Below are 23,878 nucleotides of genomic sequence, written 5' to 3'. Positions count from 1 at the left end.
AAGAGGGGCCAAACTCACTTTTCTAAGAAGCCCACTCTGATGATAACAAACCGACTGTATGATAGCATTAATCCATTCATAAAGGCAGAGCCCTTAGGACCTAATCACCTACCATTAGGCCTCAGCTCCCAGTAGTGTTGTGTTGGGGATTAAGTTTCCAATACATGAACTTTGGGGAACACAATTAAACCACAGCAGTGACTGATAAATTGTTGAAGAAATGAGAGCTGAATGGCTAAATGTTAAAATAAACATTTGGAGAAAGCTGAGCTAAAATAAATCTCACATCATAGAATGAATTATTTGGGATAAAAGAATAAATATAAACTTATCAAAAATCATTGCAGCTAAGTTTTTAGTAGTTCAATCACAAGAACTTGAGTATATAGTGTAGCAATAATTACATACCACTCTCAGCTTCTGGATTGTAACAAACACTTACTTTCCAAGAGATTTATGGAGGACTAAAATATCTATCGGGTACTTAATTTTCCTCTAACACTTTCTTTTTTCCTTGATATTACTTGGCCTTAAATATGTCTAGATTGTACAATTTATCATAATTCTTGTACATGATTTTTCCTTATGAATTATGGGGTGTGCTTTATCCTTAAAAGATGTGAAGAATCTACAAAGTGGGAGAGAAACATATCTTAAGTGAAATTTATGACTACTATTAGAAATTCTAGTTTACCAAACAGTTCTACAAATAATAGAAATATGAAATAATTCCTCTTTTTCTGCTTTGTTGTATTATATGAAGTTTAAAACCATTTGCAAAAAGATCTTTGTCTTCCATCGCTTCTTGGCCTTTTGGCTAAGATCAAGTGAAGATCTTTGTCTTCCTAAAGTATGCTACACTGTCTTTTAGTGTTTATATTCACTGCTGTTTCTTCTTTTGTTGTGTGTTTGATTTCTGTTTTTGTTTATTTTTAAAACAGCAAAGAAGATATGCGCATATTTTAATTTATGCTATGGTTCTGTATAATTTTTTAAAATTATTATATTTTCAGCTCACTGTTGTTTCATTTCCTTATTTAAATATCAAAAGTCTCAATAATTTTTAATATAAAATTAGCAATTCTTATAATTGTTATGGTGGCAGTTTATTCTGGCAAAAATTAATGTGCATTTTAACTTTAACTGCTTAATAGAATTCAAAATATAATTAATTAATTATATATAAGAATCAATAGAATTCAAAATATAATTAATTAATTATATATAAGAATCAATAGAATTCAAAATATAATTAATTAATTATATATAAGAATCAATAGAATTCAAAATATAATTAATTAATTATATACAAGAATCAATAGAATTCAAAACATAATTAATTATATATAATAATTGATAGAATTCAAAATATAATTAATTAATTACATATAATAATAGAATTTAAAATATAATTAATTACATATAATAATTAATATGATTAAAAATATAATTAATTATATATAAGAATTAATAGAATTCAAAATATAATTAATTAATTATATATAAGAATTAATAGAATTCAAAATATACACAGCAGAATTTTACCAAAAGTTGTATTTAGAGTATTTATGAATATTTAAAATCAAATACTCAGATATTAATAAGGAATTTGAAAAATATGTTGTTTTTCTATTACTAACATTGTTATACCTTTGTGATCCTGTGATCAGTGATCATTCCAGTTCAGGCGTGCTAGAAAGAAGTTCAAGTTGACATTCAGATCTTTGACATTTCATAAGCTGAAACCAAACAGTAAATTTTGGCAACATACCTAAACTGAAGCATAATTTTCAGAGCATTCTTGGTGGGTATTGCAATATGTACTTTTGTATCTTATTACGTTTCAGTCATATTATTTTGATTCCTTTCCAACGTTGCAACCATTCATTGCATCTAGGCGAGATTAAGTGATCTGTTTGCCCACCAATTGATTTTTGGACACGAAATAAGACTCATAATTATTTCTATTCTTAAACTTCACTTGCGACATGAAACAGTCTATTTGAATCATACTTTTTATATAATTTAGGTTTTTTTGTAACCAGATATCTCTCTGAGAAATGTACTTCTAATATCTTGCTTGGTAAATGTTATATAACTCATTGGATTAACCTGTTAACACCATTCCAAAATGATGTATTTCTTATTTTATCATAATCAGTAAGGCCATGTTCAGATTTGTCTTCTAGGATATGAGTAAATCTATGTTGTTAGCACTTTTGCTTAGTTTTTCTGACCAATTCATCATTTTGCAGTACATTGTGAGCCCTCTTTCCACTCAGTTACTCAGAGTATGGACTCTTGGCTCCCCTTTGCACGTGGTCATTGGGTGTAACAACAGATGCATGTTGGTCTTTTCTGTTGTTGGTACAGAATTGACTTTTTCCCCAGGATTAGTTATCATTTCTGGTACCTATTATATAATTTTACAAAACAAAACAAAGTAAATAAATACTTATGCTTGGAATTGTATACAATCTTACTACAGAAAACTAACATTTACATACATTAATGTAATGTACATATCAACATGCTTTTTTTTACTAAAATCACTTAAAAATAAAACAATACTTATTAATATTTTATGTTATAAAAATTATTTCCCTTTTTGGATCATTATAAGTTCATGAATTTTTATACATTGAAGCAGTTCCAATTAATTATCATAATGAAATAAACAGTTTTTCTACCTAAATTATTTATTTTTAATTAAACAATTTTTTCCTTCCAACTTTTATTTCAGGTTCAAGGGGTACATGTGCAGGTTAGTTACATGGGTAAATTGCATGTCACAGGGATTTGGTGTGCAGATAATTTGCCACCCAGATAAGCAACATAATACTTGATAGGTGGTTTTTTAATCCTCACCTTCCTCCCATCCTCTACCCTCAAGTAGGATCTAGTGTCTATTGTGTCCTTTCTTGTGTCCACGTGTACTCAGTGTTTAGCTTCCACTTATAAGTGAGAACGTTTGATATTTGGTTTTCCATTCCTGTGTTAATTCGCTTAGCATCATGAACTTCAGCTCCAGCAATATTGTAGCAAAGGACATCATCTCATTCTTCTTTATGGCTGCATAGTATTCCATGGTGTATATGTACCACATTTTATTTATTCAGTCCACTATTGATGGGCATCTAGGCTTATTCCATGTCCCTGCAATTGTGAAAAGTGTTGTGATTAACATATATATGCATGTGTCTTTATGGTGGAATAATTTATATTCTTTTGGGTATATACCCAGTAATGGGATTGCTAGATGAAATGGCAATTCTATTTTAAGTTCTTTGAGAAATTGCCAGACTTCTTTCCGCAGTGCCTGAACCAATTTATATTTGCACCAACAGTGTATCAGCAGTCCCTTTTCTCAGCAACCTCACCATCTATTGTTTTTGGCTTTTTAATAGTCATTCTGACTGGTGTGAGATATCTCATTATGGTTTTGATTTGCATTTCCCTAATGATTAGTAATATTGAGCACTTTTTCATATGCTTGTTGGCCATTTATGTCTTCCTTTGAGAAGTATCTGTTCATGTCCTTTGCCCATTTTTTTAACGGGATAGTTTGTTTTTTGCTGGTTGATTTAAGTTCCTTATAGATTCTGGATATTAGACCTTTGTCAGAGGCATAGTTTGCAAACATTTTCTCCCATTCTGTAGGTTGTCTGTTTACTCTGTTGGTTTCTTTTGCTGTTCAGAAACTCTTTAGTTTAATTAGTTCCCATTTTTCAATTTTTGTTTTTGCTGCAATTGATCCTGGAGAATTTGTCATGATACCTTTGCCAGGGCTGATGTCCAGAATGGTATTTCCCAGGTTTTCTTCTAGAGTTTTTATAGTTTTAGATTTTACATTTAAGACTTTAATTCATCTTGAGTTGATTTTTGTATATAGTGAAAGGTAAGGGTCCAGTTTCAATCTTTTGCGTATGGCTAGCCAGTTATCCCAGCACCATTTATTGAATAGGGAATCCTTTCCCTATTGCTTGTTACTGTCAGCTTTGTTGAAGATTAGATAGTTGTAGCTGTACAGCTTTATTTCTGGGTCCTCTAACCTGTTCCATTGATCTATCTGTTTCTGTACAAGTGCCACACTCTTTTTTGTTACTGTAGCCTTGTAATACAGCTTGAAGTCAGGTAGCACAATGTCTTCAGTCTCCAGAACTGTTCCTTTTGTTAGGCTTGCTTTGGCTATTCAGGCTCATTTTTTGTTCCATATGACTTTTTAAATAGTTTTTTTTTTTCTAATTTTCTGAAGAATATCATTCGTAGCTTGATAGGATTAGTATTTAATGTGTAAATTGCTTTGGGCAGTGTGGCCACTTTAATATTGGTTCTTTCTATCTATGAGCATGGAAGGTTTTCCCATTTGTTTGTGTCATCTCTGATTTCTTTTGAGCAGTGGTTTGTGATTTTTGTAGAGATCTTTCACTTCCCCAGTGGGGAAGCTGTGTTCTCACGTATTTTATTCTTTTTCTGGCTATTGTGAATTGGATTGTGTTCATGATCTGGCTCTCAGCTTGGGTATTATTGGTGTGTAGAAATGCTACTGATATTTGTATATTGATTTTGTATTCTAAAACTTTGTTGAAATTGTTTATCAGATCTAGGACACTTTGGGCAGAAACTATGAGGATTCCTAGGTATAGAACAGAGATACAATCTGTGAAGAGAGATAGTTTGAGTTCCTCTCTTCCTACTTCAGTGCCTTTTCATTCCTTCTGTTGCCTGATTGCTTTGGCTAGGCCTTCCAGTACTGTATTGAATAGGAGAGGTGAGAGTTGGCATCCTTGTCGCATTCCACTTTTCAAGGGCAATGCTTTCAGCTTTTGCCCATTCAGTATAATGTTGGCTGTGGACTTGTCATAGATGGCTCTTAATTTTTTGAGGTATGTTCCTTCAATGCCTAGTTTGTTGAGAGTTTTTAACATGAATGGATGTTGAATTTTGTTGAAAGCATTTTGTTTATTTATTGTGGTGATCCTGTGGTTTTCGGTTTTAGTTCTGTTTATATGATGAATTACATTTATTGACTTAATATATGTTGAACCAACCTTGCATCCCAAAGATAAAGCCTACTTGATTGTAGTGGATTAGCTTTATGATGTGCTGCTGGATTCAGTTTGCTAGTATTTTGTTGAGAATTTTTGCATTAAGGTTGATCAAGAATATTGGCTTGATGTTTTCTTTGTTTGTTGTGTCTCTGCCAGGTTTTGGTATCAGAATGATGCTGGCCTCATATAATGAGTTAGGAAAGAACTTTTCCTGCTCAATTTTGTGGAAGAGTTTCAGTAGGAATGGTATCAGCTCTTCCTTATACATTTGGTAGAATTTGGCTGTGAATCCATCTGGCCCTGCACTTTTTCTTGTTGGTAGGCTTTTTTTATGAACTCCATTTCAGAACTCGTTATTGATCTGTTTAGGGATTCAATCTCTTCCTGATTCAATCTTGGGAGGTTTTATATGTTCAGGAATTTATCCATTTTTTCTGGGTTTTTTTAGTGTGCATGCATAGAGGTGTTCATAATAGCCTCTGAGGGTTTTTTTGTATTTCTGTGGTATCAGTGGTAATACCCCCTTTGTCATTTCTGATTGCATTTATTTGGATCTTCTCTTTTTTTTCTTTGTTATTCTAGCTGATGGTATACCAATCTTACTCATTCTTTCAAAAAAACCAACCTTTGCTTTCATTAACCTTTTGTATGTTTTTTTCTTATCTCCATTTTATTCATTTCAGCTCTGATTTTGCTTACTGTATTTCTTTTGCTAGCTTTAGGGTTGGTTTGCTCTTGTTTCTCTAGTTCTTTTAGTCATGATATTAATTTATTAAATTGAGTTCTTTCTAACGTTTTGATGTGAGCATTTAGTGGCATAAGCTTTCCTCTTAACACTGTTTTAGCTGTCTCAGTGATTCTGGTATGTTGTATCTTTGTTTTCATTAGTTTCAAAATATTTCTTGACTTCTGCCTTAATTTCATTGTTTACCCAAAAGTTATTCAGGAGCCAATTGTTTAATTTCCATGTAATTATATAGTTTTGAGCAATCTTCTTAGTATTTATTTCTATTTTTATTGCACTGTGGACTGAGAGTGTGGATGGTATAATTTCAGTATTTTTGAATTTGTAGAGAATGGCTTAGTGTGTGGTTGATTTTACAGTATGTGCCATGTGGCTATGAGAAGAATGTGTATTCTATTGTTTTTGGATGAAGAGCTCTGTAGATGCCTGTTAGGTCCATTTGGTCAAATGTTGAGTTCACATCCTGAATATCTTTGTTAGTTTTCTGCCTCGATGACTTGTCCAGTAGTGTCAGTGGGGTGTTGTTTTCTCCCACTACTATTGTGTCATTATCTAAGTCTCTTCTTAAGTCTCTAGCAATTTATTTTATGAATCTGGGTGTTCCAGTGTTGGCCACATATATATTTAGGATAGTTAAGTTTTCTCATTGAGTTGAATCCTTTAGGGCTTTATGTAATGCCCTTCTTTGTCCTTTTTGATCATTGTTTGTTTAAAGTCTGTTTTGTCTGAAATAAGAATAACAACCCCTGCTTCTTTTTGTTTTCTGTTTGTTTGGTAGGTTTTTCTCTGTTTCTTTACTTTGAGCCTATTGGTGTCATTGCATGTGAGAAGACAGCAGCCAGTTGGTTCTTGCTTCTTTATCCAACTTGCCACTCTGTGCCTTTTGATAGGGTGTTCAGCCTGTTTACATTCAAGGTTAACGTTGATATGTGCAGATTTGATCCTCTTATCATGTTGTTAGCTGGTTGTTATGCAGACTTCACTATGTATTTGCTTAAGAGTGCCAATGGTCTATGTTCTTGAATGTGTTTTTGTGGTAACCCGTAATGGTCTTTTCTTTCCATGTTTAGCATTCCCTTAAGGATCTCTGATAGGGCAGGGCTGATGGTAACAAATTCCCTTAGCATTTGCATGTCTGAAAAGGATTCTATTTTTCCTTCACTTATGAAGTTTCATTTGGCTGAATATGAAATTCTTGGTTAAAAAATTCTCTACTTTAAGAATGTTGAATATAGGCCCCCAGTCTCTTCTGGCTTACAGGGTTTCTGCTGAAAGGTTCACTTTTAGCATGATGCAATTCCCTTTGTATGTTACCTGCACCTTCTCTCTAGCTGCCTTTAATATTTTTTTCTTTTATGTTGACCTGGGGGAATCTGATGACTATGTGTCTTGGGGATAGTTGTCTTGTATAGTATCTTGCAGGGGTTCTCTGAATTTCCTGGATTTGAATGTCAACCTCTCTAGTTAGAATTTTCAAGGACAATATTCTCAAATATTTTTTTCCCAGTTGCATGCTCTCTTTCCTTCTCTTTCTGAGACACCAATGAGTTATAGATTTGGTATCTTTACATAATCCCATATTTCCCAGAGGTTTTGTTCATTTTGTAAATTCTTTTTTCTTTATTTTTGTCTGACTGAATTAATTCAAAGAATTGGTCTTTGTGCTCCAAAATTCTTTCCTCAACTTGATCTAGTCTGCTGTTAATAGTTCTAATTGTGTTACGAAATTCTTGAATTGAGTTTTTCATCCATATCAGCTCAACTTGGTTCCTTCTTAAAATAGCTAATTTGTCTTTCATCTCTTGAATTGTTTTACTGGATTTCTTAGATTCCTTGGAATGGGTTTCAACTTTCTTCTGAGTCTCAACGATCTTCATTGTCACCGAGATTCTGATTTTTATGCCTGTCATTCCTTCCGATTAAGAGCCATTGCTGGAGAGCTAGTGCGGTTGTTTGGAGGTAAGGAGACACTCTGGCTTTTAGAGTTGCCGGACTTCTTGCGCCAGTTTTTTTCTCATCTGTGTGGGCCGATGTTCCTTTAACTGTGGTGTAATTTGAGTATAGTCAGTTGGCTTCATTTCTGGATGTTTTCAGAGGACTGGGTCTTTGTATGGGATCTTTATTTGTGACTGAATTCTTATTCTTGTTTTCACAGGGAGGTATGTTAGCAAAGTATTTTTTTTTGTTGAAGTTTTGGCTGGGATGTAATAGATGGTGCCTAAGCATAATGACTGGCAGGCAGGCTGTTGATCATCCATGTGGTTCCCCTGTATTTCATCACATTTGTAGCTGTGCTCTGTCTCAGTGCTCTGATATTGTGGGCTTCTCTAATACTTGAGATTAGTGGCCACAGATCTTGGCTTGGCATTTCCGGGCTGCTCACCACAGCTCTGGGGTGAACTCAGGCATTTTGTTCCTGCCCCTGCTTGGGGGCAGCAAGGCCAGAAACCTTGGCAGTGGCAATGGCAGAGGGCCTGTCACTTGTCTCCATGGGCTCCACTCAGAGAAAAGCATAGCTGCTGCCAATCAGAATGATCAGCATGGGGTGAGGTGGCTGTATTGTGAACCCAAGCCAGGGGGCCCTGCCTGGTGAAGAGCAGCAGGGGCATGAGGCTCATGGGGAAGACAGTCTGGTCTCTCCTCTGTAGTATGACTATGGCATTCTGAAGGTGTAAGCATTCAGACTCTTTGTTCCTTCCCCAGCCTAGTGGCAGCATGGGTAGATACCACTACAGGTAGTGGCAGAGGGGCTGTCAGTTGCTTTTGGGAACTCCACCCCAGAGAGACACACGGCTGCTGCCAGTGGGAATGTTCAGCTGGAGATGGGGTGGCTACGCTATGGGCCCAAGCCCAGGGCCCTGCCTAGTGAAGAGCAGGGGTCAGGGGCTCACAGAGAGGAGAGACTGGCTCACCTCTGTGTGGTGGTTGCGTATGTTGGAGGTGCCAGCAAAGCAATCGGAGTCTGTGTTCATTCCCTAGCCCCAGGGCAGCAAGGACGATACCACTGCAGTGACAGTGGCAAAGTGGCTGTCAGTGGCCTCTGGGAACTCCACCCCAGAGAGATACAGAGCCACTGCCAGTGGGAATACTCAGCTGGGGTGGGGATGCCATGCTGCGGGCCCAAGAGGGGGGCCCTGCCTGGTAAAAAGTAGAGGGCAAGGGATTCACAGGGAAGAAAGACTCGGCCCCTCCTCATACGGTGGCCGTAGCATGCTGGAGGTGCCAGGAAAGCGATCAGTCTCTTTATTCCTTCCCCAGCCCTAGAGCAGCAAGACTAGTATGCTGCCATGTCAATGTAGAGAACCTGTGGTTTGTCTCTGGGATTTCCTCCCCAGAGAAATAAAGAGCTGCCGCCAGCTGAAGTGCCTAGGTCAGGGCAGGGCAGCTGTGCTGGGAGCTCAGGTGGGGAGGCGCTGCCTAGTGAGGAGTAGCAGGCACATGAACTTGCATGGAAAACAGTGTGGCCACTTTTCTGTAAGGCAGTTGATCTATGCTGGAGGCCTGTAATAATCCTCAGGCTCTTCACCCTCTTCCCAGCCTGAAGGCAGTAGGGGCAGGAGCTATGGGAGTGGCAAAATAATGGTGCTCCCACTGTGTTACCTCTGGGAGCTCCATCCCATAGAAATGCAGAGCTGCCACCAGCCCAAGTCCTCAGGCGGGGACGGAGTGGCTGTCCTGGGGGCACAGGCTAGTGGGCTTTGCCTGGCAAGGTTTAGCGGAGGCCTGCAGTCTGTCTGCTCCTCAGCACCATGAATTCGACTCCATGCAGCTCTCCATGTAAGTGCAGGCCTGGTGGAGGACAGGGCTTGGGGGAGTGTCAAGGGGATCTCCTGTGCCCAGGATTGTACAGGTTCACGGCAGAAGTGTGGGTCCCTAGATACTGTCACTCACTCATCATTTTCCCATTGTGGGAAGCCTCCCTTGGCTCCATGCCAATCCCAGGTGGGCAGCTGTCCTGTGTTGCTCTTCTTTGCTCTCTGTGGCTCATGTTACTTCCGTGATGAATCCCAAAGTGTCCTCCTTCAAATTTTGTAAACTTGTTCTTGCAGTCCTGTCAAATTAACCACTTTACCTTTTACCTGTGATAAAGATTGTGTCTACTACAGAATTGCTCTCTCTCTCTTTTTTCTTTTTTTTTGCTTTAACAAGCCTGATTTCTATTATCTAGGAAGATCTTAGTTTTTAATTAACAACTCTGTCATGTCTTCTTCAACTCAAAAACAAAGGTTAATGGAGGTTTTGCTCATTGTTCATATTGTCTTTTTGTAATCTTAACTGTCTTGGACACAGCTTTTCATTCAGCTCAGAGAACTTTCTAGAGTAGAGTTTCCCTCATATTTTTGAAATTATAGTCACTTTCTGAGAACAACAGAATGTACCAGACCTATTCTATTTTTCTCCTGTTCTAAGCAAGATTTGTGTATTCTCTAGGAGTCCCAGGTCCTTTTGATAGAAATAAATATTACTTTAGCCAAAAATCTAGTTTCCAGGGTTGCATATCAGAGTTTGTCATTAGTGCTATTGTTGCTATTGGAATACTTCTTGTAGTGACTGAACAGTGCCGGAAAATATATGGATTGCCAAATTTATAATTTTACCTCCTCCCATCCCCAATTTAATATAGTAAAGTAGCAGTTCACTCAAGATCACAGAATACATATACACACATATAATTAAAGTAATATGTAGTTTAGGGAAGAATTCAGGGAAAGGGCTATATTCTGGATTGTAGAAATCTTTCTTAAAGTATCTCTAAGCTGTTATGTACTTATCTGAGTGAGCTTGGGCCACTATCACAGAACACCATAGACTGGTTGGTATGAAAGACAGACATTTATTTCTCGTAGTTCTAATAGCTGAAAGTCTAAGGTCAGAGTGCCAGCATGGCAGAAGTGTGGGTCTCCAGGGACTGTCACTCACTCATCATTTTCCCGTTGTGGGGAGCCTCCTTTGGCTCCATGTCAATCCTGGGTGGGCAGCTGTCCTTTCTCACCTTTCTTTACTCTCTGCAGGTCATGTTGCTTCCGTGATGAATCCCAGTGTCCTCTTTCAAATTATGTAAATTTGTTCTTGGAGTCCTGTCAAATTAACCACTTTACCAGTGAGGGCTTTCTTGTAGCCCTGCAGATGGCTGCCTTCTTGAGAACTCTTTGGTCTCTTCTTTTTTTTCTGTTTCTCTCTTTCTAATATTTATATAATTTTCACATAGCTTCATTTCTACAATCGCAACATTCCTGAGGTCAACAGGCAGGGTGTAATCATTCTCTTTTTACAGAGGGAGAACAAGGAACTTAGGGAAATCAAAATGGGGACGCTAACAGGATTTCTGTGGAAACTTAAGTAAATGAGAATTTGTAGTAAATTTTTTATCTTAAAACAAATAACTCACCTTGGCCGAAAAATGGGATGTTACCCAAGGCCCCCTACTGGGCTGGAGGAGAAAAGGACCTACCTCCTACAGGAGCACAAATAAGGCAGACTAAGACCCAGCAGTCAGCCAAGGCCCAAGCACACAAAAAACAAGCAGAGGCAGGAGGTGGACAGCAAAGATGCTGGCAGCCCTGCGTCTTGCTATGTCTTTATAGCTGTGTCTCTGGATTTGTAGGCCACTCCTCGACTTTTCAGCTCCTGCACGGTTCTTTGGGGCAAGTGACCAGTGACTGATACCACATATACACCTGGCTTAAAGTTATTGACTCGCTGTCACTTGGAGACCCAGCTGTCCTCTGGACTCATCATCGCAATGATTCTATCAAAGGAGGAGCTGGTGCAGTCATATACCATCTCTCAGTTACCCCTCATCTGTAGATATGCATCACAATAGTCACAACTGTCATATTCAAACTGGTCTATAGTACCTTGACCAGTGAATACAGCAAGCAGGCCCACAGATGCCGCAGGTCCCTCAGCACCGTCTCCAGGGCTATCTTCTCCGATGAGAAGAGCAACAGCAAGGAAGACGGCCACAGCCTGCACACCGCAGGAAGTTAACAGCTCGTTAGCCTGGTCTCTTCTTATAATTCCATCATGAGGACCCCATTCTCATGACCTCATAATAAACCCAATTACCTCCCAAACTTTTGGCCTCCAAATGCCATTATGTTGGAGGGTAGGGCTTCCACAAATGAATTTTGAGGAGATACAAACGTTTACTCCCTAACAGTGCTATAAATGAAGTCAGGGACTCTGATGGTGTCTTTAGCACAGAATCTTACATTTTCTTTGTCTTTGCCTTAACACAACTATTTTTGCTCAGGTAGAAAGTTCTTGGGATTTAATTAACAGCTCTATCATCTCTTCCTCAAGTCTAAAACAAAGGTTGCTGTGTCTTCACATACAATGGACACACAATGTATACTTTAAAAGTTTTTGTTCATTGTTCACATTATCTTTTGCTCTCAGACTCAACTTTTTATTCAGTCCAGAGAACTTTTTAGTATAGAGCTCACCTCAAGAATATAACTGCCTTTGAAAATACAATATTCACAAAAAGAATAACAAAAGAGGGGATATTTACTAAATTTTTATTGGGCATAACAATTATTTCTTTTAGGGCGTTGCTGAATTTTTTGTCTTAATGAAAAAAAAAAACAAATTGAGAAATTCCACATTACACACTGATCTAGTGATCTCAACATACTTGTGGGTTTCTACTAACTGTTGTACTGTTTTTGGGTATTGCTTTCTCAATTTCCTTTTTTTTTTTTTGCCTCATCTCCCGGAATGAATCAAAGGAAACCCCAGTCTCTGAAAAAGACTTCTTTTGAGTTAACTTTCTTATATTGGGAACTTTCTAATCTCATTAGAATATGTAACATTGGTGTTCGATCTCAAGTATTTCTGAATATATTCCTCTATCCACAGAAATATACTCTAGGGGAGAAAAATAGAACAAGTTCTTGCCCTCCTGACCATTGAACAAGAGACCAATTAGACAATGGGGCTAGAAAAACCTCAAAGTAAACGTGAGTACTTTCTCTCCTTTCAATTTCAAAGAAGCAGAAGGATTTATAACTAATTTAAAAGATATGGATTGATGGTAATTTTAAAGATTGTTGATGGTGATGGGGAGGAGGAAGTGGAAGGAAATAAAAATGACATTGATGAAGAGAAAGGACGTAGAGTCAAATAAGTTGGATAACAGAAACTTCTTCATAAAATGTCGATTGGACCAAGAGGGGAGATAAAATATATAAAAGAGAAATAAGATGAAAAGAAAGAGAGTAATATGAGAAAATTCTTTTAAAGAAAAAAAAAGAAGATGTAGAAAACGCACTTAGGCTTATGCTGTATCAGAGGCTCTAATTGTCCCATTTTTGTGTTTGACTTAAGTGACACCAGTGGATTTGTATTGTGATAATATTAAATAATATTTTCGATAGACATAAAGAACAAATGTGGAAATGTATAAATTAAAATTAAAGTTTTATTTTATCTCATCACCCTACCATGGCAAACTGTAATCACAGCGTGATCCTATTGAACTACCTAAAAATATTACCTTTTTGGGTAACATTATTTCTTGGAGATTTTTTGCATCAGTATATACTGATTACATGCTTATTTAATTACTATGTAGCATATAATTGTGTGGCGTGACCATAATTTAGAATTTCCACTATTGATAATACACATGTGAATATTAGATTATAGTATGTTTTTTCTATTTTGAAAAGTACCACAATGAATATCTTTTAACATAAACAAGCTCAATTATTTCTACAGAATAGATACCTATAATTGAAATTATTGTGGCAAATGTAATGCATTTAAAAATGGATAAATGTTACTAAATTGATCCTTCTAAAACGCATTCCTAATTTTACAGTCGAGGCAGCAGGATTTATTTTCTTACCAAGAGCGCTTATTTCCCCTCAGCCTTGCCAACACTGCATGTATTTAATTGACTTAAAAAATCTGATGTGTGAAAAGTTATACCACAGTCTTGTAGTTTACAGTTCCCTGATTAGGCATATTTTTGTTTGATTAGGGGCTATTTATAACTTCAGCAAATTAAAATTTCAGCAAATTTCCTGCTCAGAGTTTTGCTCAGTTTTCTAGTTGATTTTGAAATACTTTATACAGTCTGGATATTATTATGACAAGACTTTCCTTGTGTATGTTCCTTGACTCTAACATTGCTTGTGTTATATATAAGTTTTAATATTTATGTACTCAAATTATCAATTCTAATGGCTTTTGGGTTTTGTATCTTACTTATAAAATTGTTTTTATTTCAAAATTACCAAGAAATTTTACATTTTTCTTTCTTATTTATTCATCAATAAGCTCTAAAATTGATTTATTTGGAGAAAATACTTATGCTTTTCTCTAGATCTAAAATATTTTGTTTGCTCTCATTTTTAGATTGCTCCTTGGTAGAATTAGCTTTCCTGGCTTGTAGCTGAGAGGAGGTTAATCTCTATTTTTCTTTTGGTTCTAGTGGAAGGAGGCGTGCATTCCCAGTGGATCCCTTGGGTTATTGCTACAGTTTTCATCTCACTTCTCAGTGTCTGTTTTATTGCAAGTTGCTTGGGTAAGTTATTAGCCAAAGTAGAACTCTTCTTGAATTATTTTTTCCAAACAACTTTTCTGAGGTTGCTCTAAGCCTTTTGGTATCTTGATTTTTCCTAGCATAACTTATCGATAGTATCTTCAGGGTCTTGCACTGAATATTCAGAGCTACATTCTTGACTTTCTGTCTTTCGATGGTGCTACCTTGTGATAGGGATTGAATGATGGAATTTAGACCATTTTCTGTACATGTAAAAGTTGGTTACTATAGTAAATTTCCCCCCATTTTGGACTGGGATTACAAAGGGATACATTTTATGAGTAAAGAGTAAGCAGCAGAAAAATAACTTTCAGATAGACGGGCAAAAGGTTGGAAGAATTGTTCTCTGTCTCTCTCTTTCCCTCTTTCTTTCTTTTTTTTCCCCCTTTCCTTCAACCTCTTTATTGATGTACAATTGACATATAATAACCTGTACATATTTAATGTATACATCTGAATTTGGGGGATAAGATACACCCTTGAAACCATCACCACCATTAAAAAATTCTTTCTGATATCAAACCTAAAATAATTATAATTAAAGTAATATGATATAGGTGCAAGACAAATAGACTAGAGGAAAATGAAGGAGAGTTCGGTTACAGATTCCGCATGTATATAAGACTCTTTATATAAAACAAAAGAAGATATCTCAGAGATATCGGAAAAGGACAGTTTTGTTCAATTAATGTTGCAGAGTCCATTGATTATTTAAAAGATGAAATTGGTCTCCTGCATCATACTGTCTACAAAAACAAATCTAGAGTGGATTATTGTCCAAAATGTGAAAAGTAAATCAATAAAGTTTTTTTTTGTTTGTTTGTTTTTGAGATGGAGTCTCACTCTGACACCCAGGCTGGAGTGCAGTGGCCGGATATCAGCTCACTGCAAGCTCTGCCTCCCGGGTTTACGCCATTCTCCTGCCTCAGCCTCCCCAGTAGCTGGGACTACAGGGGAGAATATCCTCATGACTTTGAGGTAGAGAACGATTCTTGAACAAGTCACAAAATGCACTAGAAAATAAACATTGACAAATTATACTACATTAAAATGAGTTACGGTACAACAGAACATACCTGTAACAGTGAAAATAAAAAGCCACAGAAGATACTTGTAATGCAAATAATTAATAAATAATTCACGTGTAGATTATCTAAAAATTTTTTCAAACCAGTAGGAAAAATACTTACAATAAAAAAGTCGGCAAAGTCTTAAATAGGTACTAAAAAAACAAAAGAGAAAAATGAAATCTAAACACACACAATTGCCAGCCTCATTAATTATCAGGGAAATGCAAATGCAACTCATAGTGAGACACCTTTGCCAACATAACAGGATGGCAACAATTAAAAGTCTGGCACTACCAAAGATTGATGATGCCATGGAGCAAATGGACCTCTAATGAATTGCCTCTGGTGGAGTTTAAGCATTACAATCACTCTGGAAAAGTTGACCACTATCATAGTTTACAATATTCACACCCTATTGCCTGCAGTTCCACTCCTACGTATGTGCCCTACAGAAACACATGCTTATGTGCTCCACAATGCATGGTTGAAAATGCTCAGAAGAGCAGAGTTCACAGTAGCCAAACACTGGAAACAATGCACACATCTAATAGAAGTAGAACAGATAAGTATATTTTATTTCATGAAGACAATAGTTCACTTTACAGCAGTGAAAATGCATTCATTATAGAGGGCACGTAACAAAATAGATAAATTTCAGAAACAATTCTCAACAAAAGACAGAATCAGAATTCATACTGTATGATTGTCATTCAAAAACAGGCAAATCTGATTTATCACTTACTAACATGTCCCGTTTTGCCGTTCAAAAACAGGCAAAACAGGGGACATGTTAGTAAGTGATAAAATTGTAAAGCAAAGCACAGTGGTTACTTTAAAAGCCAAGAGTGGTTACCTTTAAAGGAGAGGGAGTGAGTTGCGTTTGAGATGTGAAGGCTATCTGGGGTTTTGGCAATATTCTGTTTCTTGAGCTAAGTAGTTGTTAACTGGAGTGTTCACCTTACAATAATTTGCTAAATGGTTTTCCACTTTTTTACATTTGTTTGTATATTTCAAGGCGAAAGTATTTTAGAAATGCATAAGGTTCATACAACCTAGTGCGCACCAAAACCCCTATTCTAACACAAATTTTGACAGAAAAACATGCTTGCAAGCATGTGCACATAAAAGTTTGCAAAACTTCTCCTATAAAGAACAAATTGGACAATATAATAAAAATATTAATTTTCAACAGTTGCTTTCAACTAATTCACCTGGAGCTGGAGCAAACGAGCTGCATAGAAAGAAAAGAGAATATGAGGGCCTTAATTATCAGGATAAGAGAAAGGTTAGGGAGGTCAGCCCCTATTTCCCTAATTAGTGGTTATATAGCAAAAGAAACCTAACTTGCTTTTATCCTTGACAGTGACTCAGCACAACTTTTCCTGCTGTAAGAGAGGCACAGGAGTGCACAAGTTAGAGCACCATGAAAAACTCAAATGCATCAAAGAGAACTCAGAACTGAAAAGTGCTGAAGGTATAGAGCATAAGATAATTTCTTTTTTAATTTCCATTTTCGTTCAAATTCATAATTCGACTTAAGGAATGTCAGTAGTGAACCAGGAAAGATTAAAATAGCATAAGATGAGAATCTGGCATGGGAGTAAATAACAATACCTTAAGATAGAATTATTTCTCATTACTGTAATCAGTTAATCACTAGAGAATATGGCTTAACAGATCGATGGGTTATTTTTGACATTCAAAACGTAACATTAATCAAATTCAATTTTTCCTTGATTCAGACATATCATAAAGACAGTTTCCTCCTAGAATATATAGCTTTCAGCAAAGCTATTTATTTCTTTTATTATTGTGGAATTTGTCATCTCATTTGGGAGAATGGGGGAGTGCTTGAGTTTTAGTAGGTTCTTTACCCCCTTTAGGTAAAATATTCTGCAAAAGCTTCATAATGGAAACACTTTAAATATGAAAGTCAACAGATGTAGGAACATTGAATAATAGTCATGCCTTCTAAGATAATATTTTGTCATTTTCTTGTTGTCATTATGTGGTGTCTAGTACTTATGTTTAGAAGATATTTAGGAATGTAATTTTCAGGATCTTTTGGCAGGAGAACAGAATAATTTTGGTGATCTTGATATTATTCTCACAAATATTAATTGGATATAGGTAGTGGAATAGTTATGCAATCTGTTACAGATGAAATACTCGTTTGTTACCAATTTCCATTTTAATTTTCACTTGAGGGAGCACCTGGAACTGTTGTCCTGTTGGCTGGAGAACCTGGCAGTCCAACTGCTATTTTCCTCTTACTGACAACAAGACATGGGCTGAGAGTGAAAGGAACTGTTCAGGGATGGGGGCCCATCTGACGACCATCAGCACGGAAGCTGAGCAGGTGTGTCGGGAGGATCACATCAGTTTCTCTGCTCTTTCCAGAAAAAGAGGAATTTCTCTGTCCTGTTATGCTTCTGTCTGTTTTCATCTGCTCCATCTGCCTGGAAAGCCCTTTCTTCCCCTTCAACTTTTTGTTATATGGCCAACTTCTTTTGGTCTTTCTATATTTGATTCATATGTTATTTCCTCCAGAAAGCTACCCTAACCACCTTCCTCATTCTAACCCTCCCTATGCTAAGTGGGAGGTACTTCTGTGGGACTCTGTGCACAATGAGATCATAGCATTTACTCCACTCCACTATAACTGTCTGTTCACCGCTCCATCTCTTCCAGTGACTCTTACTACGTGGAGAGCTGGAACCATGCTCTACTCACCTTTGCGTTTCCAATGTCCTATTCAGTGTGAGGCGCACTGAATAGGTCTCTATTCAGTGTGAGGCGCACTGAATAGGTCTTGATAAATGTTTGGTTAGTAGATGAATAAATGAATGATTAATCAGGACTGAACTAGCTTCTCAAGATAAAGTATAGGAAAAATAATTCAGATGTATGGATGTAATGATAAGTAAAGAAATCTTAGGGTAAATTCTTTACAGGCTAAAACTTATTTCCTCATGTAATATGATTCCATTTATGTACCATGACTCAGATTCTAACTTTTTCTTGGTTAATAGTTTCCTCAAGGATTTTGTCTCCATAGCTTTACAATCTATAGGTTTGGTGATTCTGAATAAAATGGAATTTAATGAAATATGCACACAATTAAAGAAGGTGATATTAAAAACAAAATCCTCCTAAAAAATCTAATCCTATTAAGCATTGTGCTAAAAGGGTTGCAAGTCTGACCTCACTTAATCTTCATCGTAACTCTATAAAGTAGTGAAGTTGTCTGTTCTGAAGACAAGAGCACTGGAGGTTTGGTAAGATTGAGGCACTTACTAACATTACAGGAAGGATTTGAAAACAGATCTATCTGATGCCAGAGCTTTTGTGCTTAACCAGTAATCTAGTTGACATCTTTCCTCTTTTTCCAATGTCATAGCCATCATCTGATTCATGCAAATATATTAAAATTTATATTTTTATGCAGAACTTTATTATTCAATTTCTGGATAGACGCTTTTCCTATTTCCTTGGACTGAGAGATGAGAACGCCAAAGGTCAGTGGCGCTGGGTGGACCAGACGCCATTTAACCCACGCACAGTGTGAGTATATTGAGTGGGCTAAGGGGATTTATAAGCAAAGGTTAGAAGATGGTAGCAAGAAACATTCATTTTGAAGTGGAGTACATTGATATAAAAATGTTAGGAGAGACCACAGTAGGTTGAGTCATTGCTATATGCTATGTTCCAGTTCCAGAATGGTCCTATAATTTCCATGAAATATTCAGTATTCTTATTTGTACAGTGTCAATAATGAAAAATGAATAACATGGAGATGATATAAAAATTGTTTTAGGTTTGACATTTATAAGTGATAAAAATTGTCTTTCAAAGAGAATTAAAATCTTGTCATTTTCTTTCTTGAAGCCAATATCGTTTAATAAAAATATAATGCAAAGCCACATGTGCAGTGTAAAATTTCTTGTTAGCTATATTAAGAAAGTAAAAAGAAACAAGTGAGATGTATTTTAATAATGTATTAATAATGTATTTAACCCAATATATCCAAATCTTATCATGTCAACATGTGATCATTATAAAATTATTACTGAGATCTTTGACATTCTTTATTGGTAATAAGTCTTAAAAATACAGCACTTAAGACTTAAAGCACATTTTAATTCAGAGAAGCCACATTTCAAGTGCTCAGCAGCTACATGTGTCTAGTGAGTATAGTATTAGTGCAGTTCTAAACTGTTCACTAGGGACATTTCTCTGAATTGTCTCCTAATATATCTGTTATCTAATCTACACCTATAATCTACATTATCTAGATATACATATAAATCTCTATCTATGTTGTTTTTCTTTCAGATTCTGGCATGACAACGAACCCAACAACTATCAGGGAGAAAACTGTGCTGTTCTTGTTTATAACCAAGATAAATGGGCATGGAATGATGTTCCCTGTAACTTTGAAGCGAGCAGGATTTGTAAAATACCTGGAACAACATTGAACTAGAAACCCACAAAGTGGTTCTTGTGATGGAGAGAGAAAAGAAGAACCAATTAGAATAGGGTAGAAGGTACACGCGTCATTGGAACACAGAAAACATGCTGGGTCACAGAGCGTTTTTTGTTTTTTGTTTTTGTTTTTGTTTTTGTTTTTTTGAGACGGAGTCTCGCTCTGTTGCCCAGGCTGGAGTGCAGTGGCCGGATCTCAGCTCACTGCAAGCTCTGCCTCCCAGGTTCACGCCATTCTCCTGCCTCAGCCTCCTGAGTAGCTGGGACTACAGGCGCCGCCACCTCGCCCGGCTAGTTTTTTGTATTTTTAGTAGAGACGGGGTTTCACCGTGTTAGCCAGGATGGTCTCGATCTCCTGACCTCGTGATCCGCCCGTCTCGGCCTCCCAAAGTGCTGGGATTACAGGCTTGAGCCACCGCGCTCGGCCCATAGAGCGTTTTTAGTCATGATGGTCTTTTTTATTTTGTTTGATTCATTTGAGACGTGTGTGTGTGTGTGTGTGTGTGTGTGTGTGTGTGTGTGTGTAATGTGGTTTTTGTATGGTGTTTGAGGGAAGGAATAATCTTTCTCTGTAGTATTTCAAGATGTTTACTTTTCAATTGGTGCACACTGAATGCATGTTTAGAAGAATGGCATGAATAGTGCATCTCTTTTGTCATTTTTCTCCTGCTCAGATTCTTAGCTCTTAAAATTCAAAGGTGGGATATTCTAACTGGTAGTGGTGCATCATTTTTCACCCAAATATTACAAGCACTTTAAAGATTTTAAACCACATTTTTATTGTTTGATGCTTCATTTTCAGACTTTTTAATGTCAGTCGTTACATTTACATCCCATGAGGAAAATTTTTCCAGAACAACAGTGTGGAATAGTTTTGAATCACGCTATTATACAGATAGAAAAAAAGTCCAAATGCCTTTAAAAAATTTACTTCTTACTCTACCCAACATGTCTTTGCAAAGCAAGAAGTCTTTATAAGACACTTGAACAAAGTCCTTCAATTCTATAGCAGAGGAAATAAAATCCCCCAGAAGCCAAAGGGTTCACCTTCACATTGCTAGTTCACGACAGACCCAACTGTGCTTCTTTAGAGATAAAATACATTCCCTTTGGTATCACAGGTAGTTACTGGGGATGATTTGGCCTCATTACTTAGCTAATGATGATAAAATTTCTTAATTATTTGAAGTAACATTGTATTCATGTTTGCATTTTTAATTTGAATAGAAAATAATCACATTTTCAACCCATTTATATAAATTGTTAATGTTTCTTTAGAGCTGTATAACTATAGCTTGAACTAGTAAGGAAGTCATTGTTTTGACAACTAGAAATTATGCTTTTCCTGGTGCATATAGAGTTAATTTCAAAGGGCAGTCACATCCAACTTTAATAAAATATGGTGGTCTTTCTTAAAATTCTCAATTTGCTAATTTTTCTCGGATCTAAGCTGAAAAATTCCAAGCAATGGCTTTTTAACCTAACTTTCCTACTACTACCTTCAAAAACAGGACTTATTTTGTAAATTAGCTATTGCTTTTTTGGGTTTGAAATACTGGTGTTTGATTATGTGTGGTGGTGGTGGTGCTGGTGGTGATGTGTGTGTGTAGCTGTGTTAAAAGCTGATACTTTTAGCTGAAATGGTGCTAAATAAATTTGATTGTGTTTCCCATATTCATTAAATCATGTAGCATGAAACCTATGAAACTTGTTGAAGTAACTTTATGCAAACACTAGTGGGCTTTGTATAGTCAATATTATCCATTTTTAATTTGTGGAGAACTATATATAGGTCGAGATTCAGTTGTCAATAAGTTATGAAGTTTTTGCCCATGCCTGTGTCCTGAATGGTATTACCTATGTTTTCTTCTAGGGTTTTGATGGTTTTGAGTTTTACATTTAAGTCTTTAATCCATCTTGAGTTAATTTTTGTATAAGGTGTAAGGAAGGAGCCCAGTTTCAGTTTTCTGCATATGGCTAGCCAGTTTTCCCAGTACCATTTACTGAATAGGAGATCCTTTCCCCATTGCTTGTTTTTGCCAGACTTGTTGAAGATCAGATGGTTGTAGATGTATGGCATTATTGCTGAAGTCTCTGTTCTGCTCCATTGGTCTATATGTCTGTTTTGGGACAAGTACCATACTCTCTTGGTTATGTAGCCTTATAGTATAGTTTGAAGTCAGATAGCATGATGCCCCCAGCTTTGTTCTTTTTGCTTAGGATTGTCTTGGCTATACAGGGTCTTCTTTGATTCCAGATGAAATTTAAAATAGTTTTTTCTAATTCTCTGAAGAATGTCAACAGTAGTTTGATGGGAATAGCATTGAATCTATAAATTACTTTGGGCAGTATGACCATTTTCACAATATTCATTCTTCCTATCCGTGAAGATGGAATGTTTTTTCATTTGTTTGTGTCCTGTCTTATTTCTTTGAGCAGTGGTTAGTAGTTTTCCTTGAAGAGGTCCTTCACATCCCTTGTTAGCTGTATTCCTAGGTATTCTATTCTCATTGTAGCAATGGTGAACGGGAGTTCATTTATAATTTGGCTCTCTGCTTGCCTATTGTTGGTGTAAAGGAATGCTTGCAACTTTTGCACCTTGATTTTGTATCCTGAGACTTTGGTGAAGTTGCTTATCAGTTCAAGAAGTTTCTGGGCTGAGATGATGGGGTTTTCTAAATATAAAATAATGTTGTCTGCAAACAGAGACAATGTGACCTCCTCTCTTCCTATTTGAATACCCTTTATTTCTTTCTCTTGCCTGATTGCCCTGAGAAGAGAACTTTTAGTACTATGTTGAATAGGAGTGGTGAGAGAGGGCATCCTTGTCTTGTACCGATTTTCAAAGAAAATGCTTCCAGCTTTTGCCCATTCAATATGATATTGGCTGTGCATTCATTATAAATAGCTCTTATTATTTGAGATACATTACAGCAATGCCTAGTTTATTGAGAGTTTTTAACATGAAGGGCTGTTGAATTTCATCAAAGACCTTTTCTGCATCGATTGAGATAATCATGTGGTTTTTGTCTTTGGTTCTGTTTATGTGATGGATTATGTTTATTGATTTGCATATGTTGAATGAGCCTTGCATCCCAGGGATGAAGCCAACTTGATTGTGGTGGACAAGTTTTTGATGTGCTGCTGGATTCAGTTTGCCAGTATTTTATTGAGGATTTTCACATCAATGTTCATCAGGGATACTGGCCTAAAGTTTTCTTTTTTGGTTGTGTCTCTTCCCAGTTTTAGTATCAGGATGATGCTGGCTTCATAAATTGAGTTAGGGAGGAGTCCCTCCTTTTCAATTGTTTGGAATAGTTTCAGAAGGAATGGTACCAGCTCTTCTTTGTATTTCTGGTAGAATTCAGCTGCAAGTCTGTCTGGTCCTTGGCTTTTTTTTGAGTGTGTGGTAGTCTATTAATGGCTGCCTCTATTTCAGAGCTTGTTATTATCTATTCAGGGATTCAATTTCTTCCTGGTTTAGTCCTGGTAGGGTGTATGCATCCAGGAATTTATCCATTTCTTGTAGATTTTCTAGTTTATTTGCTTAGAGGTATTTATAGTATTCTCTGATGGGGATTAGCATTTCTGTGGGGTCAGTGGTGATATCATCTTTATCATTTTTTACTGTGTCTATTTGATTCTTCTCTCTCTTCTTTATTAGTCTAGCCAGTCATCTACCAACTTTGGTAATTTTTTCAAAAAACCAGCTCCAGGATTCGTTGATTTTTTGGAGGGTTTTTCATGTCTCTATTCTCCTTCAGTTCTTCTCTGATCTTAGTTATTTCTTGTCTTCTGCTAGCTTTTGGATAACTTTCCTCTTGCTTCTATAGTTCTTTTAATTGTGATGTTAGAGTGTCAATTTGAGCTCTTTCCAACTTTCTGATGTGGGCATTTAGTGATATAAGTTTCCCTCTTAATACTGCTTTAGCTGTGTCCCAGAGATTCTGGTACATTGTCTCTTTGTTCTCAT

General features: G+C 36.6%; 1 protein-coding gene and 1 pseudogene across 1 annotated transcript; one reads left to right on the top strand and one right to left on the bottom strand.

The window, feature by feature from the left end:
* Nucleotides 1-11,367: 11,367 nt before the first annotated feature.
* On the bottom strand, nucleotides 11,368-12,511 carry LOC115899957 (annotated as a pseudogene).
* A 33-nt stretch (nucleotides 12,512-12,544) lies between these two features.
* CLEC4D (C-type lectin domain family 4 member D) lies at nucleotides 12,545-20,021 on the top strand. The gene is made up of 6 exons (XM_010376723.1): nucleotides 12,545-12,761; nucleotides 14,240-14,332; nucleotides 16,784-16,894; nucleotides 17,628-17,779; nucleotides 18,869-18,984; nucleotides 19,756-20,021. Exons 1-6 carry the CDS (start codon nucleotides 12,734-12,736, stop codon nucleotides 19,901-19,903), a joined length of 648 nt encoding a protein of 215 aa, XP_010375025.1. The 5' UTR covers nucleotides 12,545-12,733; the 3' UTR covers nucleotides 19,904-20,021.
* Nucleotides 20,022-23,878: the final 3,857 nt, after the last annotated feature.

The sequence above is a fragment of the Rhinopithecus roxellana genome, chromosome 10 (assembly GCF_007565055.1).
Source record: "Rhinopithecus roxellana isolate Shanxi Qingling chromosome 10, ASM756505v1, whole genome shotgun sequence".
NCBI classification, from domain to species: Eukaryota; Metazoa; Chordata; class Mammalia; order Primates; family Cercopithecidae; genus Rhinopithecus; species Rhinopithecus roxellana.
This window is presented reverse-complemented; position numbering and strand designations above follow the sequence as displayed.

Coding starts and splice junctions, on each gene's coding strand:
- CLEC4D (XM_010376723.1), top strand. CDS start 12,734: ATGGGGCTAGAAAAACCTCAAAGTAAAC. Junction 12,762..14,239: donor AGAAAAACCTCAAAGTAAAC/GTGAGTACTTTC, acceptor TTTTGGTTCTAG/TGGAAGGAGGCGTGCATTCC. Junction 18,985..19,755: donor CCATTTAACCCACGCACAGT/GTGAGTATATTG, acceptor TTTTTCTTTCAG/ATTCTGGCATGACAACGAAC.